At 30.8% G+C, this 19,705-nt stretch overlaps 2 protein-coding genes across 4 annotated transcripts in view; one reads left to right on the forward strand and one right to left on the reverse strand.

Moving 5' to 3' along the window:
• Positions 1-8,210, reverse strand: LOC123297967 (RNA cytidine acetyltransferase). 2 transcript variants are annotated; one of them, XM_044879810.1, is made up of 9 exons: positions 8,012-8,210; positions 5,229-6,494; positions 4,675-4,905; positions 3,958-4,251; positions 2,535-3,033; positions 2,019-2,191; positions 861-1,252; positions 213-265; positions 1-143 (listed from the first exon to the last, which is right to left on the reverse strand). In XM_044879810.1, the coding sequence occupies exons 1-9, from the start codon at positions 8,117-8,119 to the stop codon at positions 127-129; spliced, it is 3,033 nt and encodes a 1,010-aa protein (XP_044735745.1). In that variant the 5' UTR covers positions 8,120-8,210; the 3' UTR covers positions 1-126. The 2 variants fall into 2 exon arrangements, with proteins under 2 accessions (XP_044735745.1, XP_044735744.1); XM_044879809.1 differs by lacking the exon at positions 213-265.
• Positions 8,211-8,462: 252 nt separating this feature from the next.
• Positions 8,463-19,705, forward strand: part of LOC123297513 (E3 ubiquitin-protein ligase TRIM33) — a 56,641-nt gene continuing 45,398 nt past the window's right edge. For both annotated transcript variants that reach the window (XM_044879205.1, XM_044879206.1), the window contains exon 1: positions 8,463-9,543. In XM_044879205.1, coding sequence (XP_044735140.1) covers positions 8,606-9,543 — 938 coding nt within the window. In that variant the 5' untranslated portion in view covers positions 8,463-8,605. The remainder of the gene's footprint in view (positions 9,544-19,705) is intronic.

The raw sequence follows: 19,705 nt of genomic DNA on the forward strand, positions 1-19,705 counted from the left end.
GAAAGTTTATTATTTAAAAAATTATATACAAGGATTAATTATTTTTGAATTTCTTTTTTGATTTCATTTTTTTCTTCTTTTTTGGTGATTCTTCAAAATCAACATCATCACCATTGGCCGTTTCATTTAATCGTTTTTCTCCGCTACAAAAAAACAAACAAAAAATTAATAATATGATTTTTAATTCGTATAATAGTTCTTATTTCACTGACATTTTTCATCATGTATGTGAACAGTTGATAAGCCTTCAGTTAAATCTGTTTCACTAAAAATAATTTATACAAAATTTAACAAATTTGAAGAAAAATGCACATTTATACAATTAATTATGCAAGACAATCTAGAGTACGAGTTGGAAGTTCAAAGACTATTTTTAAGATAAAGTTACCTATACATTCAAAGATAAAGTTACATGCTATCTCCATCATCTATAAAAGGATGAGAATGTGAAGTCATTTAAAAATTCTGGAAATGTTAGGGAATTTTAAGTTCGTCTAGGGAAAGTGATTAAAATATTTTCAATCCGCGTGATTTAAATTTATACATTCAATATCAATTTTAACCATAAAATTATAATTTTCGGATATTAGTAATAAATGATTTTTTTTTAATATCTGGGACAAATGGGGCCTTTCAGTACTTTTCGCAAAATTATGAGAATTCAAAAATAGACAAAAGTCTACTATTGTAATTTTTTGTCTTGTCGATAAAAATTATTTTCTATGTAGTTTTTGTTTAACAACGAGTATGCGTGAAATCGTTTTTCCAGATTGGGTAAAGTTTTAAGTTTATTTTAAGTTATTTTAAATTACTGATAATACTTAAAATAATGAAAGTGCTGCATTATTTCAACAAAATACCTTTTAATAGATATAATTCCTTTTCCACCTTTTGTCAATACTTTGTTCCATTCATCTTCTGAACCTTTAATTTTGAATTGAGATAAATTTTCTTTTTTTAATTTATCTAATTGTTTTTTCTGTTTAATTTGTAATTCTTTAGCAGCTTCTTCTAATTCCTCTGCCATACTTTGTCGTACTGGCATCATTTTGTCTAAAGTTTCATCATGACGTGTATTATGTGGATTGATTAACGTTCGTTCGATTGTCTGTTCCATAATATTATTTAAAAATTGTACACATCTTCTAACTATTTTATTGAATGTGCCTAATAATTGTGTAGAAGGTATTCCTAATTCGGTTGATAAATCCTCTACTGTCTTATGTTGTAAACCTAATCCTAATAAAATTGCCTGAAAAATTATTTAATGATTAATAAAAGGTAAACAAACACATATTTAGTTCAGTTAATAAACGTTTAAAATTAAAATTATAAATGAACAAAAATTTGAATACAAATTTCTTTATTTCTAAAAATTTCAAGTGGTCGCAGAACAGAGAAACTTAATTGTACACAGGGTTTTCAAAAAAATCCAGAATGGATTCAAAACTTCATTATGAAAATCTTTTTTTTTTTAAATGATTAAAACAAAAGTATTAAGGTCTCAATAATCTAGCGAACATATTCGTAAATTGTGAAGTTGATTTTCACAAAAATTTAAGTCAAGGTGACACAATTATACCCATTAAAAAAAGGGTTTTTGAAAATTAGTTCTTTAAAGCTAAAATTACACTAAAAGAGACTAGTAGTGTGATTTAGTGAAAAACACATACCACCACGCCGTCGTCACCTACCAAACGAGGTCCTTTTCTTGATATCTAACTCGTTTTGATGTCAAGATATATGTTTCTATTTTGGTGATTAGTTTCAAAACCGTTAATATTATGTTAAAAGCATAATTTTTAGTCAATTTTTGTCGTTAAAAATATAGACTCGTAATAATAATAATACAAAAGAGTGGTATCGCAAATGGTACCGTAGCACGTAGACCAAGGAGTTCTCTGTCCCCTCTTTGAGATCATACGCAACGTAGGAAACCTTCAGGTCTTAGCATTAATATCCTATAATATACTCATTTAGTCTTTAGTTAATATTAAGAGAAATAATTATATTTTTACCGATTCTAATGCAGACATATGTACATCTCCCATTTGATTCAAATAATAAATGCGTCCTAAAGTTGGTAATAAATCCATAATTAAATGATAATCAACCAAATTTTTACTATACATTTCCAATCGTTTGATATCATATTTCGTCATATACACATCTAACTCTTGCTGGGTCATACCTAAAATTAACAAACATTTTAGTTTAAATAAAGCTAGAATGATTTCTTCATCTTTTGCGAAATTTGTTGCTAGCTAGCAAAAAGCGTAAAGGTAGCTTTTAGAATCATTGAAAACATTAAAAAAAAAGAAGAAAATTTACAACATTTCTAGAAAGGCTACAATTTTTAGAAATGTTTGGCATTTTTCTTATATTGTGGTTAGTAATAAGTGAAGAAAATGGTCGAAAGTCTACTCTTATTATAATATTAGCCCGACTCGTGAGGAATTCCGCAGTGCGGTACCCGTGGCTAAAAACAGGCCAGAGAAATGTACGTTGCAAAAGTAAATAGATAAATAACTTACTTGAATTTTCTAGAGTAAGAGATTTATTAACAAGAATACCCATGGCAAGACCAGGAGCAAATGTTCTAAATTGGTACGATAATAGAGATATAAATCGTCGTCGAAAATCTTTCCAAAATCCATTCAACCAAGATGTCTCCTTTGAATCTTCTTGATTAATAAGTCGTACCATAATACATGAATGTTCACCAGTTAAATCATTTGTTGTTTGCCGTAAGTAAATTGGAACAAAACCAACTTTCTTCCAAAATTTTAATAGTGGTTGTGTCAAACCAAACGATACACCGATATAATCTAATTTTTCTGGTGTCCTTTCACTTAACTTCAATAATAAAGGTGGTAACGCTTTACGTGGTTTAATTTCTTCTTCTAGTAAACCAACTTCAGAATCCGATACATTTTCTATTTCGTCTGGGACATTTAAGTCTTCATCAATATTTGGTATTTTATATTCAAAATATGCTTTCAAAAGTTCTATTGCACGATTACCGTAGCCCATCTAAATTTCAAAAAAATTACACACATTAATTAAATTGGAAGTGGAACAATATACGATTTAATGTCCGATTGAAGTTTTATTTTAAACAAAAGGTATATTAGAACTTCATTACCGTTTTATAAGATGTAAACGATTTGAAAAATTGCTTTTTTTTAAGAATTATATTGCAAAGCAAGAGAGAGGGGATCATCGCACTTTTTTAAGATAATTGAAGAGATTAGCTGAGGTGCACTTGAGAATTTGAAAGATTTTTTTTTATTAAACTTCATCGATCTAACAACCATCTGCACAATTTGTGAAACTTCTCCAACGACGTTATTTTTAAGACATGTATTTATTATTAAGGATTACAAAATTCGTGTCAATTGTAAAGAGTGCCAGATCAGAATTTCGTAATAGAAGAAATCAAGTTTTTGAGCATTCGCGACGTCACTGGCCTTTACTATCATATCTTCATCTGTGAAAGTAGAGAGCTTAAAATCGGAAGGTAAGCCTATAGAATTTTGTATATACAGACAATTGTTTACATCTAAATAGTTTTTAAATATAGGCAATTTTTTACACAAATAGTAGACAGAAAATATTAAGTTTCTAAAATTATCTTCTAATTTGAAACGCATATTTTAAATCAAGCGCTAATGTTCACCTTCTCTCCAATTCAGCTAATTTTTGTGGGCAATGAAAGAGCTCGTCCAGAACCGGAGATATATAAAAAGAAAGCTATGAAAACATAAAAAAATGTACAGAAGGAAATCGCGTTTGGGTATTACTTGAGAAGGGTGAAAATTAGGAGATTTCCAATGCTTGATGACGAATCTGTGCATCAATACCTTTAATTTTATTATTTTTATTGGATCAAAAGAGCAACCTCGTAATAGATTTCATTTTTTTTTTAATATATAGATTTTTAAAAACACGTCTTACACTTTGATAATCAGGATGAGTAGCTATTCGAACAATTCTAGCACCGGATAACATTGGAAAATCTGGATCTTGGTATTGTTGTGCAATTGTCCATGGTATTAAATCACCAGAAGGTCGTTTTCCACGTGCCATGCTATCATTTATTGATGATTTACTTATTTGTCCTTCAAGACATATTTGTATTACAACTAATACTTCTGGTAATGATTTACGATTTGGATCAACAGGTCCCAATAAACAAAATATATGATGGGCTGGAGCATCTGATAGCATTTGTAAATCATTTGGACTGTTCTAAAATAAGAAATTTAATTAGTTCAAACATTTATTCATATACTTTTTACATTTATTTGATACCAAACTCTATACATTTATCTTGAGTATCTTTTAATCAATAATTTTATAGTGTTACTTTACTTTAACATACGATACCTTCTATTGAAATCGGTTCAGTAAGTTTGAGGAAAATGTTAACAGGCATAATGACAAACAATTCTTAGCCAGAACATATATACCTTCTTGGTCCCGTAATTAAAAAAAAAATGTATATCGTGAATTTCAATGAATTTTTAATATACAAATAAATATTAAAAACAGTTAAAAATATTCATAACGTGCAATGTTATATTTAACGGTGGGATTTTAATGACATAAAGTATTCCAAAAGATGTAAAAAAAAAATTAAGATTACACTAAAAATATTGTGGGATATTTTACCTTATAATGGGATGCAACATAAAGTGAAACAATTCTTTGCAAAAATGCTTCGGAATGTTTATGATAACAGAAGAGTGTATCTCGATTGACGTAATATAAATCACAAGAATCGGGAGGAGGACATCCTGATAATATTGGTGATACAGTGTTAGCGTCTAAACACAATAATTGTGTTAACCATTTTTCGATATCATCTCCAGGTTTGTAACGAATTGATTCTTCCAAAGTAATCTGCAAACAAAAACTTATTAGCTTTTAAAATTGAAAATGAAAAGTTTTTAAATTCAATTTGTTTTTATTTCCGCTTCGAAGAGTTTAAATGCTTAGTTAGTTTTTGATAAATATTTCGGAAAATTTCAATGAAATTTATGAGTTTTGAGTAAAATCATCGCATCGGGAAACCGTCTGACTAATTCATGTACACATCAGGCGTAAAAAACAAAAATATTGTGTACAAAATATACTTCAATAAACAGAATATACAACCAAACACACTTTAATTTTAGTTGGCATTGTAGCACATGCCGGGTACAGCTAGTATTAAATAAACTTACTTCATGCAAAATTCTACCGGATGTTGCAGCCATTGATTTTTTCTGTGCAGATTCCATATTTGTAATACCCAACGGTGAAGTTTGAGTGCGAAGCTGCTGAAGAAGTTTCAAAGACAACGATCTACCGGTCCCTTCATAACCATTTATTGTAGATGCTAAAAACACCAAATACGGACCTAACATAGCTTTAACATATGGCAAAGGAATTGCTGCAGCTTCATCAATAACCAACAGTTCCGCTTGACTTAAGCGATGAGCATCTGTTGGATGAATATATTGAATAGTTTGTCGATGGTCATGGAATATATTCACACGTACAATTGCTTTATTGAATTCTGGATTTGTTGATTCCACCAAATCGTAATCTAAATGTTCTTGATAATTTAACGCATCGAATCCTTTGAACACAAATTCAAAAAATGTGTTTAAATTTTCTGGACTTGGACTTGTTACAAATATGTTACTATATCCACATCCGACAGCTGCTGCAATAGCTAAACCTAACGCCGCTGACTTTCCTCGTCCTCTCGACGCTGTTAACGATACAGTTGATCGCAAAGTTTTCTCTGAAATCGCTTCTATAAATTTTAACAAAGCTTTTGCTTGATCTAATGTTTTACAACATTCAACTAATGACCCGGCAGGTTGAGTATCTCGAAGGTTAATTTTTAAATCTTCTAGTTGTAAATCATTGTCGGATTGTTCGGTAGACTTCGAAACAGGTTCCACGGCTAAATTGTGAGATGATATTGGTAGAACATTTAACGAATCATCTACTACTAAACATCGTTTCGAAGATGTTAAAGATAAAAGAAAACGCTCGTTAAAACGGCAAACTACATCGCGATGTGCTTCTGTTCGAAATCGTTTATGAACATCCATGTTCATCGTGTATAGTTGTTTTAAAGATGACATTGTACGTAACAAAATTACTATTACACCACCGCCTTCAACGGTTTCAATTGTTCTTGCTAATAAATTTGGTGTTAATGCTTCGAAGTCTTGTAGAACACACATACCATAGGTTTTACCAAGGATTTTATGCGTTTCAGAATAATAACAGTATCGAATATTTGTTGAAGAGACGAATAATTCGAATGGATCATCTTCATTGACACTCAGTTTACCGGCTTGAAGCTTTTTTTGTATGTGTTTCATTCGTTTCTTACGATGGCTACTGAAACCTAATTCTTTGCTGTAACACCATAGAACTGAAGGGCGTGTTTTTACGGTTGATTTTGATAGCATGTGGTGTAAAATTACTACCTGTAATTACAAAATATGGTGGTTAAATCATTGCAAACGAAATAAAATTGTTTAATATTAAGGCTACTTATAAGTATGGGATACTTTGCCGCAGTTTCCAAAACATTTTTTTTCGATTATTCTGAATAGCAACTGAAAGAGATAACTGTCTGGAGTTTTCTGTTTTAAAACTTAGTTATCATAATCTTATCGAAATCTATTATATTACCAGTGAAAACTGTGCTTGAATGAGCATTCGATGTTCTCAAGCTTAAACTATTAAACTTTACCGATTAGACAGGTCTGCAAAAAAAAAATTTTTGTCAGCTGCATGAGATATTTTTACTAAATTATATGTTTTAGAATGCGCTGATTTCAGAAGTGATGGCCATTTTTTTCTATCACGTAAGGTTTTTTGCGAATTCAAAAACACAAAATATTGGTAAAAGCACTCGTTTATTAAAAATTATACATTAGCCTGCAAGCATAGTGACATCCCATCTTCCTTGGTACCGTCTCTCGATATCGCGGACATCCTGGTGAAACAGCTCCCCCTGTTTTTCACTGCAGGCTACCAGATTTTCAGGAAAAAAGTCTATGTAGGAGTGCAAAAAATGGACCTTCAGGCTTATCTTGCAGCCTTTAATTTCGTATGCTGCTAGTTGAACAATGGTTTTGTAGTCAGGATCCTTAGTATTTCCCAAAAACTTGCACACTACATCCTTGAACGATACACAAGCTAATTTTCCCTTCTCATTCATACTTTCCACAAAGAGGGTGCTGGTTAAAAGTCTTCTGATGTCGGGGCCAGTGAAAACTCCCTCCTTCAACTTTGTTTCTGACAGCTCCGGGAATGTAGTACATAGATATTTAAAATAGTCTCCAACCTCTTGCAGGGGTTTTACAAATTGTTTCATCAACCCTAAATTGATATGGAGAGGTGGTAACAAAACTTTTTCTGGTGGCACCAAAGTAGTATTGATAACATTTTTCTCTCCAGGTTTTAAAGTTTCGCGGGGTGGCCAATCACTTTTAGTCCAATGCTGTTCTCTGGCTCTACTATCCCATAAGCATAAGAAGCAAGGGTATTTAGTATAGCCTGCCTGCTGACCCAAAACTCCCCACAAACCATCCATTAATGGTCCTGATATTTGATTCTTTCCAGGATAATGGCAAAATATTACAATTAGTTTTCTTCCATATGCACAGAATATCCCATTGAAAGAGAAGTTAATTTATTTTCATTGTGCAATAATAATACTTTAAGACTAGTTTAATATAATATGACTATATAATATTACTTAAAGACTAGTTTATGTTGTTACTAATATTTATAAAAACCTATGTGATAGAATGTTTTGAATATTTTTCCTGTTTTTGGGAGGTCAAAATCTATAAAAAAATGTAAAAAAAATCCTATGCAGTTTTTTAGTCGCAGACCTGTGTTATTGATATATTGTGTTTTTAATCGTAAATCGGAACTTAACATTCATTTGACTAATGTTTAAATTTCATAATAATAAATAAATATTAATTACTTGATCTCGTCCTTTATCGCCAACAACAACAAACATAGTACGATGTCCCAAAGTAACACCATTTTCAATTAACACACGAATTCGATTATCAATTTTCTTTCGAACCATTTTTATTATTTATTTTAAAATTGATTTCAACAAAAACACACGTGAGTTATTACGTTTGACATAAACATAACCTAAGTAAAGTTGAGTGTAGGGAATTTGATCGAATTAATTTCCCTAAAAACAAGACCGCGAAAATATCAAAAAAATCCCCACTCCTTTTAACTTGTGGGAGTCCTTTAGTGTCCGCCATATTACTATTAAAAAAACAGAAGTGAAGTTTCTTAAGTACCAGAAATATATTTAGAAAAAATGTGCCTAAATAATAAAAAAATAATTAAGAGTTGATTAAAAAATAACTCAAAACGAGTTCCTAAACCATCAGTAATTTATTTATAAGATTTTATTGTAATTAAATGTCTTCAATCATTATTTTTATAATGTAAATAGCGAAAGGGACAGTAATTCAATCAACATTTTTAATCATGAAAGCCCTTTGTGTAATTTAAAAGAAACAAAAAGGTTATGTGTTAAAAAATATTTACAAAAATGGAAGGATTAGTAACACCTACATCCATTCTTGGAATGGATACCGATTTAGCATCGGTGATGGTTAAAGAAGAAATTGTTGATCCTTTAGAAATACTTCCAGATCCATTGGCTGTACCGAATAATCCAGAAGAAATTACAGCAAATGCATCATCTGAATCAGTTGTAGAAAGTCCAACAACCGGAGATTTTCTAAAAGTATGGAATTCAAAATGTGTATTTTGTGATCGTATACCACAAACTAGTGATGAACCAAAATTATTGGAGTGTTTACATTCGGCATGTACAGCGTGTATCAACAGCCAGTGTGAACAAACGAATGAAACAACAGAATCAAATGATTCGATGGTGGTTTTATGTAAATTGTGTGATATGCGAAGTACAATATCACAGATAATCGAAAATCAATTTTTACTTGAGTTAAACAGTGCTGAAGCGGAAACAACAGCTGAAAGTGAGAAAGTTGTTGCTGAAATAAAATGTAGTTCGTGTAGTGACGAAGCGATCGCCACTTCATGGTGTGTTAATTGTGAAGAATATATTTGTGACAATTGTGTACAAGCCCATCAAAGACTCAAGATCACCAAGGACCATACAATCAAACCGAAAGATGAAAGTTCGAATTCGAATAGTGGAACAAGTGTACCGAAATCAATGTTCTGCTCGTTACATTCACATGAACGTTTATCGTTGTTTTGTGTGTCTTGTGACAAGTTGACGTGCCGTGATTGTCAATTGACTGAGCACCGCGATCATAAGTACAAATTTATACATGAGATTGCTGAAGAAACTCGTGCTTCGATGGCGATATTATTGAAAGATGTGAGCTATAAACGAGTTTTGTTATCTAGTGCTATGAAAGTGATTGACGATCGACAAAAATTAATACAGGATAAGAAAAATTCACTGGTTAAAGAAATTACTCAAATGGTTGTTAGGTAAGTCATCAATTATTCAATGTGTTTATTTTATCAACTTTTTATGTTGAATAAATTAACGACACCCTTACAGGCCAATCAATCGTGTCGGGTTAACATGGCTTGTGTATCACGAAAACTACACTATCGCGGATTCTCGAAATGAGTCGTGAATTTTTGCACGACTCTTGTATTAACAATTCATTCAATCATGGAAGAATTAAACATATTTGTTACCCACGATTGTAACAAAAATGTTTAAATGTTTCTACGATTACAATTTCTTTTCCTATAAGGAAAGTGTGTTACAAAATTTACTTACAGAATGATCCAAATTTAACGCCATTCCTTAGTGACTTGACCTCAATATTAAAATGTGATTTACCGTTAGATAATTACAGGTCAAGGTGCCCTACTTTTTTTTGTTCCTTCTTGGGAGATTGACGTAGTTTTTTATAATATGTAATGATAATGATGAACATGAGTTGCTTCATGACCTTGGAAATCAAGGTTAAATTCAAGGGGTTTATGAAGCCTTCGCTCAAGTAATCCGTTTACTGAGGCATTTTTTTTTATTCCGGATTGTTTTTCATAATTCTTTCAAAGTATTAGCTTGAGTTTTAAATTTGGTAATTTTTTTAATTCATTCGAATTTTTTTCAATGAAATACAGCATTCAATTTAAATATCCATGGAAACATGCCAAATTTACAAAGATTCAACATTAATAATGTCAAATAATTTCAAATACAGACTTTATGAGTCGATTACTCGAAAACTAAACCGAAAATTGGTACTCCGTATGTTTAACAATATTCCGTAGTCAAATTGTGGTGCCACGAATATCGTAATCTCCCTGTGGCCTTGAATGACCTTTTCTTAAGCCTATCATGCTTGAAACTTTCTTCTTCAAAATATGTTGCGGTTATTTTAGAAGTTTGATATTTACTTAAGTTGTCTTAACCTGTAACGAAAATCTTGCGGGTAACTAAAATTTTCTAACAAAAATATTGGACTTAATGTGTAGTATTTAAAAGCTATTCTGAATTTGACCTTGAACTTCTGGGGTTATTTAAAAGACATCTAAGGCTAGTAAGAGATAAGAGATAAAAACTTACTAGCCTCAGTGTCTTCTCAGTTGTAGTAAAAATAACTACTTAGTGAATGAACTTAAATTAGAAAGTTTATTGGTATAAAAAAGCAAAAATTTTTAAGACTCAATCCCATAGTAACTACTATTAAAGTACCTGGACAACCCAGCATTGCACGTTATTTTTTTCTTTTTTGTAAATCGTGTTTTTTGCAAATTGTATCCGAGATAAAACGATGATTTCTAAAAATGAAACCTAGCTAGATCGATTTATCACCCCCAAAATCCATTGCATACTAAATTTTATGAAAATCGTTATCGTTGTAGCGGTTTCCGAGATAAAACGAAGTATTCTAAAAATCTAGGTTTCATTTTTAGAAAACATCGTTTTATCTCGGCGACTAAAAAACTCGGAAACGGCTTCAACGATTTTCATGAAATTTAGTATGTAAAGGTTTTCGGCGGGATAAATCGATCCAGCTAGGTTTCATTTTTAGAAAATGTCGTTTTCAAAAGTAGCCATCTTTAATAACTCTTGACCTGATTATTGTTTTGAATCAAAACACGTCGATTTAGATATCGACGGGAAAGTTCAAAAATGGTACCCAAAAAATTTTAAATTTTATTCCTTCACATCACCCACCTCAACTTTGAAATTTCAAATGATATTTCTTATTTTGTGATACTTCATTTGAAAGGTCATAAAATTATCTTTTTAATAACGTTAAAAAAATGAAATCGAACGATTGGTTCTTAGGATAGACTACACAGAAGATGGAGAGTATTAATTCATTCTTCTGTCTAGTCTATTTTAAGAATCAAAAAAATAATTGTATGCCGTTCCAAATGAGGTATCACAAAGTAGGAAATGAAATTATCACTCAAGAGATTGGAAATCATATGAAAAATGTGATTCTGGTCCGATCTACAACGCCAATGCCAATTTTTTTGGTAGATGACGGCATTTTCAGGTGTTACTAGCTCATGGGCTAAGAATGAATGAACCGTAACGGTTACACGTTAAAGGGAGCATCTTTAGGTACAATTGTTTAATGTGTGACCCATGGTACATTATGCTTCATGTACCATAGTCTACACGTTTTTGTCGACAGTTTAATATTTAAATTGTCGAAAAAATATATAGTATTATGATATAACAGTGTTATAAACAAATGCAATTTCCATTGTGATTTATAAAAAGGTTTTAAAAAATACATAAATGTAAATTTTGATTCCAGGTATTACACTTTTCTTTATACAGAATGGTCCAAGTTATAACGGCAGAACTTCATTTCAAATGATAGATAACGTAAAAATAATGACATTTTATCAATAATTTTTTTTATGGAGATTAATTACGACAACCAGCGGAAGAAATATGAGTGTGCTATCACCTCGCCACTGACATTGCAAATACAATGTGCTCCATGCTTTATCTACCATTTGATGAAGTCCTGCTATTAAAACTTGGACCACCCTGTATATAAAAAGAACTATAGTTAGATACGTGTTCTTTAGTTAGATACGTAGATCAATCACTATTAAATAGATATATAACTATTAAATAGATCATATAAATTTCTAAGTTTAAGCTAAAAAATATTTTAAACTTAGGTAGAATGTTGTTGAAATATTCTCTGAAACATTATTAGCCTTCAAGTTAAATTTGACTTGTTTAAATAACAGATGTATCGAATTACAAAAAACACTCTCATGTCAAGGTCTTCCCTAAACAAAAATCATAAATTTATTTTAGGTGGAGAAATGAATAAAAAATAAATAAACTGGTACAAGACTTTGCTTTTATATTTCAAACGTGAATCGTCTATTAAGAAATGTCTAGAAAGTTTCGAAAGCAAGCACATTTACTTACACAAATATTGCAAGTTAAATAAAAAGCTTGAAAACATGAAAAAAATACAAAAACTATTTTATTCGTTAGATTTTAGAACGAACTGTATACAGGGTAGATCATTTTAATCTATTATGGCTAATTCGCATCGTGCGTGAATTTTATTGAAGGCGTTTCCATGGTAACGATACAATACTTTAATTATAGAATTGTATGGATGCATATATGATTGTATGGGTTGCATTTATGACTTACATTGAAAATTTAATATTATTGTCTCACAAATTTAAATAAATAATTATGATAATTTACATTTGAAAAATAATATTTGTGCAGTTTGATTTCTTATTTTCACAATTTTTAATGCATTAAGTTTAATTAATTAGTGTTTTTCAATAATTTTAATTTGAAATTTTCTATAACATCGTCATAACAGCCTCCTTTATCGCCAAATTATTTCACTGGCAGCGCTGGCATCGTTTTTATTGTCCCTACCATGACTACGCACAGAACGAATAGCTTGAAGTTAATCAATCAAAAAATAAACTTAAACAAAAGTTACAGAGTTTGATGAGGGACATTATGTTCTGACATCAGATTGGACATAATTATCCGGGTTGAAAATACTCTTAAACTTTTTCGATAACTGTAGGTCAAAGTCATGGACACTAACGAATGCTCTCTATTGTCCTTGACAATTTTGGCTAAAGCATTTTTCCGTAGCTAGCGTGTTTTTTTCGATTAAATGCAATAATGACATATTTTTAATTGGTATTTCCCATGAAAGCTGAAGATTTTCGAAAAAATGGTTTAGGTGAAAAATGTTAGTTTTTGTGAAAATTGAGGATCCACTTTCTAATTTAAAGTGTTATTCTATCTCTTACCATTTGAGTATGTTGGAGCAACCGAGAGAACTAGGTCCAATCTGATGGCAGAACATGATGTATCCCATCAAATTCTGCAACTTCTGTTGTAAGTTATTTTTTGATTCGTTAACTACAAAACGATTATAATGGTCCACCCTGTATAATGCTAATAATCTTAAAAACACTAAAAGTGTTGTGTCTGGATAGTAATAGTCAGAAGCATTATGTGGAAGTTTCATTATCTGTTCAGCCGATAAAGCTTCAAACAAATTAAAAAACCTTTCCGCTTTATAATTTATTTGAAACTTAAATGTTAGGGTACTTTAAGCTAAAAATAGAAAAATACTAAATGAGTCGTTCATGTAAATTTAATTATAAGTAATGAAACAAATATGAATTACGACTTACTGTAGAGGGTGTTAGGAAAGTACCGGAATGGCAGATGAATTCTAAAAATAATGATTTAAAAAAAAAGCTGTAGAGTTAAAATATTTGTTAGATATAAGCTTTTATACCCTATATTTGAAACTAGCTGTTACCCGCCCGCTTTGCGTGGCGTAAAATATACCCGCTTTGCTGGGCAACATCCCCACTTGCACCCCTCCCTCCACATTTCCTTGCGTTGGATAACAGTTTTGTAATGTACACGTCATGCTCTTTTATTTGATACCCCACTTAGGTATATTTGTAAATATTCGATATTTCCTTCCCACTTTCTCGCTACAACTTTCTACCCACCGAAGGTAAAAAAAATTTCTAAATGTAATTTAAAACATTCTGACCAAGTTTTGAACTATTAAAAACCATAATTTAAAAATATGAATTTTTTAGTCATGAACACCCCCGCAACCCCCCTTGTGGGTAGAATTTCGTAAAATCCGTTCTTAGCTGACCTCTACTTGGCAAAAGGAATATTCCTGCCAAATTTCAAGTCTCTAGGTCTTATAGTTCCAGAGATATCGTGATGAGTGACTATCTATCTATATCTATAGAAAGTCTCCTATATATATAAGATATATCAGAGTATATTTAGTCCTAAGTTTGTAACACTTAGAAATATAGATGATAAGAAAAAAATTTTGGTATAGGTGTTCATCAGATCACCTAATTAATCCATTTTCGATTACCGTCTGTTCGCCTGCCCGCCCGTCATCACGATAAATCAAAAACAAAAAGAGATATCAAGCTAAAATTTTTTCTGGGTCTTGAGCGCTTAGTACCTACCCATCTTGTAAATCATAAGAGATAGAACAAAAACTTAAAAGTAGAAAATATCCCTGAGGGTCTAATTTAGAACAAAACTTGAAGGCAGCTTCAAATAATGACTTAATTGGTTTTATTTCATATTAAATCCACCCGATAATATTAAGGGAGTCAAAGGGACCTGTTTTCAGCAGAAATTTTATAAAAATAATACAAGGATTGTCTATATAGGGAATTAAACACTGTCTATATAGGGAATTTCAACAATTAACTCATACAATTGTTGTATGAGTTATATAATGATAATTGAAAGAGATAAAGTTTTTAAATTACAAGGTGGTTTGTTTAAAGAAAGCATCTATTTTTTGGATACATATTTTTTCGAAAACGAACTAGATTTTACAAACACAAGTATAAATAGAGTTCCGAATTCAATTTCTGCCAAACCTATTTATTTATAGAAAAGATATATACAACTATTTTAGCTTTAAGTAGGTAGGTAGTTTGAAGGATTGTTCAGCAGTGCGTGCAACACTAACTAGGAGGCCTGAGATTCATAGTTAATTACTGCTACAACTTTTGTATTAATTTTTTTTTTCAAATCGTTATTTTCGAGTTATTCTGCTGTTCTGATACTTTGGTTACACCCATAACATTAAAAACACACAAATTATTAGCTTACTAATAATCATTTTATGTAACTTCAAAATCAAATAAATACTGGTGAAATCGTAATAAAATTTTTATGTATACAGAGTGCTCGTAAGTACCGCACGATTTTGCTGCATCAGGTAAAAAATAAAATTCTAAGACAAAAAGTCCTCTTCCATTTTTTGATCCAATGCACGGATATTGAGAGCTTTTGGTCAGAACAATCCAAAGGACATTTTGGGGGCGGTTTAAAACAATTTCACAGGAAAACATTTTCCTACCTAATCGAGAGCGGGGTCCTTTCACAACTAATTTGATATGGGAGATAGATTAGGTACTTTAGTTTGGAATATTATGCATATAGAGATTATGTAGTCAGTATATTAAGAAATCTCTTTCAATGATTAATTTTCTTTGAAAAACTTAATTTCAATTATAATTGACAACAAAGTCAATTAGGTATGAAATACATTTTGATAAAATTTCTTTTACAATAAATTGTTATGTATTTTGTGAGCACTGTACTTTTAAGAGGATGTTCTATTGTTTCTAGTCTCTACTACCTACAATACAAGCATAATGAGATATAGAGACAAGCTGTGATATAAAAGATAAAACTTTGTTTTATAATCTTTTTTTATTTTATTTTACAATTTGGTCGTAAAAATATATAACATTGTATAAGTCATATCTTTTTTGAGAAAATTGATCAAGTTTATGGTGGTTTTATTTTATGAAATTTGAAAGCACATACACACACTAATTTTGTTATTTATAAGAACGGAGTCGAGGCAAAATGCTTATCGTTTATTTCTTTTGTAACAGTCGTTTTTGCCTATTTCCTTTTTTTACAAAACTAATCGCGTAAAAGTTCGGTATTAAGTTTTATACGGAAATATTCATTTTTAACATCCTTGAATATGGGTGAAATGTTATAGACTAAGACGGACATGCAAGTTTTACTATAAAACACGTAAGTGAGTTTTCTCTTGCGGAAAATAAAGATTTAAGGTTACTTAAGCTAAACATGTAAAAAAAATTTTTTTTTGCAACGAACTGGTACGTGGCTGATGTTTTATCAGAATGTTAGCAGTGATGTTAAAAACAGTTTGCCAAAACATCAGCCAGGTAGCTGGGAACCGTAAGCCTAGGTGGAGAGCCAAACATGCAGAAAAAATTTGTTTGCAACGAACATGTGCGTGCCTGATGTTTACTCAAAATATTAACAACAGTGACGTTAAAAACAGTTTGCCAAAACATCTGCCAAGTAGCCGTGGACCGTAATCCTGAGCGGAGAGCCAAACATTGAGAAAAATTTTTTTTGTAACGAACAGGCACGTGGCTGATGTTTTGTCAAAATGTTAACAGTGACGTTAAAAACAGTTTGCCTAAACATCAGTCAGGTAACCGAGGACCGTAAGTCTGAGTGGAAAGCCAAACATAATATCTATTTACCGTATAATTTAGGCTAGTGATAAATACAAAAATTTTTTACTAATAATAGAAAAAATTCAATAGTTAATCAATAAAGTTTATCAATTATAAAAGAGAAATCAGAAAAGAAAGAAACAAGTCAAGTAGTTATAGAGCCATTAACAGTCAGGGCTCATGAATATCTAGACCTGTTCAAATCTTCTCAATAATGGGCCTCGTTGTTAAAATCGCTTTGCAAACTTTTACGAGTTTCTTTCATTTTAGATTTTATTTAATGCAGTCGGGTTTGTGACTTTTTTAATTATTTTTTTTTTTATATAATTATTCAAAACAGTTTCCCTAATTAATATTTATCACGCATTAATTAATTTCACATGAAAAATAATGGAATACACGAATAACTTAGGCCAATTAGTCAAATTACATTGTTTAAGACACAGCAACACCCACTCCATTAATTTTTGGCTGGGTATACACGTTACGTAATACCGGAGAGAATTACCTGTACAGGTCACTTCTACGTGCTGTAGGTATATCGGTGCATGCAGGTGACCTACGCAGACGAATAGGCCTGACCGTGTATGTGAGTCCGTCCGACAAACCTGCACAGGTATAAGGATATTTGTGGATAATTACTTGAGCAGAAGCACTTGTATGCCCGTAACCGTAACGTGTATGCCCGGCCTTAAACAATTTAAAGTTCTATTCACAGTCTAAACGCCAAAAAACAAAATTATATTGTACGAGGGTAGGAACTGAATAAGGGTGATAATTTTAAAACATGAGCAAAATGACAATTGTTGTGCAATCATTTATGGGATATTTTTTTAATCCAATATGTTCCATGATAAGACTCGAATGAAAAGCTGTTATTACATATCATGAATGGATTTAAATCATGAAAAAGCTGTTAATAATAATAATAATAAACTAATGAAATGATAAGAAACTTTTTTAACGGTTTAATTAATAATTTCATAGAATAACCGTTATATTTTCAATTAAAATGAAAATATTTAACCAATTAAAATGCAACATTTTATCATATAAATATTTACTATTCTGATAAAAGATATGGTTATTTTCCAAGAAGTTCAATGATAAATGTTGATAAGCTTATATCACATAAATATGTTTAAAAAAGATAAAACTAAAATTAACTGATAACTTTACACTATAAAAAGAAATTAATGGTTTTTTGTCCAGAAACTGATAAAAAGGTCAAAACAATATTTCATTCATAAATGAAAACAGATAAAAAGTTATTGCTTCATTCTCTTAATATCATGAAAAAACATTTAACAAACGTCGAATTCTACTGAAATTTTAATAAAATAATGCTCTAGCAAATTAATAGAAAAGCGGTTGCTAAAATCTCGTACTTTTTGATGCGTTGGTAAGGTAGTTGTCTTGCTACAATATACTCTACTAAGTTTTTGATTATATGCACGATAAGAGTGGATGAGCTTGTAGTGAAATGTGGTATAATTTTTGTCTAATGGAGGCTACATACACACAATACTCTAAAATAGTTCGTTGTAGCCAAGTCAACAAGGATTAAACCTCATAATTATTTCCTGTAGCTCCTCCGATTGTTTTGAAAATATGACGGTAAGTGGATAAGACTCCAAGAAATAATGTTTATAATGGTGCCGAGTTATATTTAAAAAAAAATTTTTCTCACATTTCATATAAGAGTTTTGTTTTTATCTTTGATTTTCTTACTATTATTATCTCAAATTTTCTATACATACAATTTTTTTATAACAATTCTTCCATATTTCGACATTAGGGGGTGCAGGGGGGGTCAGACGTAATACTTTGAAAATATAATTATGTTTAGTATTATACTGCAAAAAGCCTACTAGTAGTAAACCTTCAATAAAACTATTTAAAGTGTTCGAAAATTGATTTTTATACCATGTATATATGACATATATCATAGTATATTAAGTTTAGTCCCAAGTTTGTAACGCTTAAAAATATTGATGTTACGAACAATATTTTGGTATAGGTGTTCATAGAATCACAAATCCATTTCCTGTTGTCTGTAATTAAGCGAAAAGAGATATCAAGCTGAAATTATAGCGTGTTTAGGGCATAAAAAGTGGGGTCGAGTTCGTAAATCAGCAACATAGGTCAATTCACTTTTTTTTTCTCCTCGTTGACTGGACTATTATTTCTGTTAAACTTGTCTAAATGTGTGATTATTTTTAATTTTTCATTGAAACTTAAACATTATAACTTATATTTTTTCCACGCTTCTCTCAAGCTTAATGTATTGCAATCGTGGAGCAACTACCTTCTTAATTAATACAAAAAAAGTAAAAAATAAGATAAGTAAATCAAATGCACAGATTTTTTAAAGTTGGGTTATCTTGATTCACCCGCTTACTTCCTCTAAAATCTAATAGGTGTCGTAGAATGTGAAACTTAAAATCTTTTACAAAGTTACAAGTAAACCGACGATGATGGATCGATTACGCCCTGAGGACGCTTTAAAAATTTCAGCTCGGTATCTCATTTTGTTTTTGAGATATCGTGTCGACAGACAGATGGATAGACAACCGGGAATGGACTAATTAGGTGATTTTATGAGCACCTATACCAAAATTTTGTTGGTAGCATTAAAATTTTTAAGCGTTACAAACTTGGGACTAAACTTAGTATGCCTTGATATATTATGACTTCCCATAAATATTTTCAATAAATGCCCGATTTACTTATCGTCTTGTAAAAATGCTTAAATACAAAGTATACGTACAAATTTCAACACTTTTATACATAAAAGAGTAAAATGAAAATAGAAGAACCCCAATGTTCAAATAATTAACCCATTCAAAGACCTCTTATGAAAACCTCTGCATAAAACTAATTCATTTATCATACAGTTGTCAAGGCAACACAAGAATAATCGATTAACGAATGCCTTTGTGTTTATGTGCTTTTATGTTCATTATCAGAATTCATCTGAAAGGTTTCATTTAACACACAAAAAAGTAATTAAATATGGTAAAACAGGTTAGATTTTCTTGTTTCACAATAATATTGACCGCCATATATACGTACTATAGGCAGTCTACCTCTA

Source organism: Chrysoperla carnea, chromosome 4 (genome assembly GCF_905475395.1).
Source record: "Chrysoperla carnea chromosome 4, inChrCarn1.1, whole genome shotgun sequence".
In the NCBI taxonomy this organism is placed as follows: Eukaryota; Metazoa; Arthropoda; class Insecta; order Neuroptera; family Chrysopidae; genus Chrysoperla; species Chrysoperla carnea.

Coding starts and splice junctions, on each gene's coding strand:
- LOC123297967 (XM_044879809.1), bottom strand. CDS start 8,119: ATGGTTCGAAAGAAAATTGATAATCGAATTCGTGTGTTAATTGAAAAT. Junction 6,495..8,011: donor GCGATAAAGGACGAGATCAA/GTAATTAATATT, acceptor TTGTAATTACAG/GTAGTAATTTTACACCACAT. Junction 144..860: donor GGAATTATATCTATTAAAAG/GTATTTTGTTGA, acceptor GTTTTTTTGTAG/CGGAGAAAAACGATTAAATG.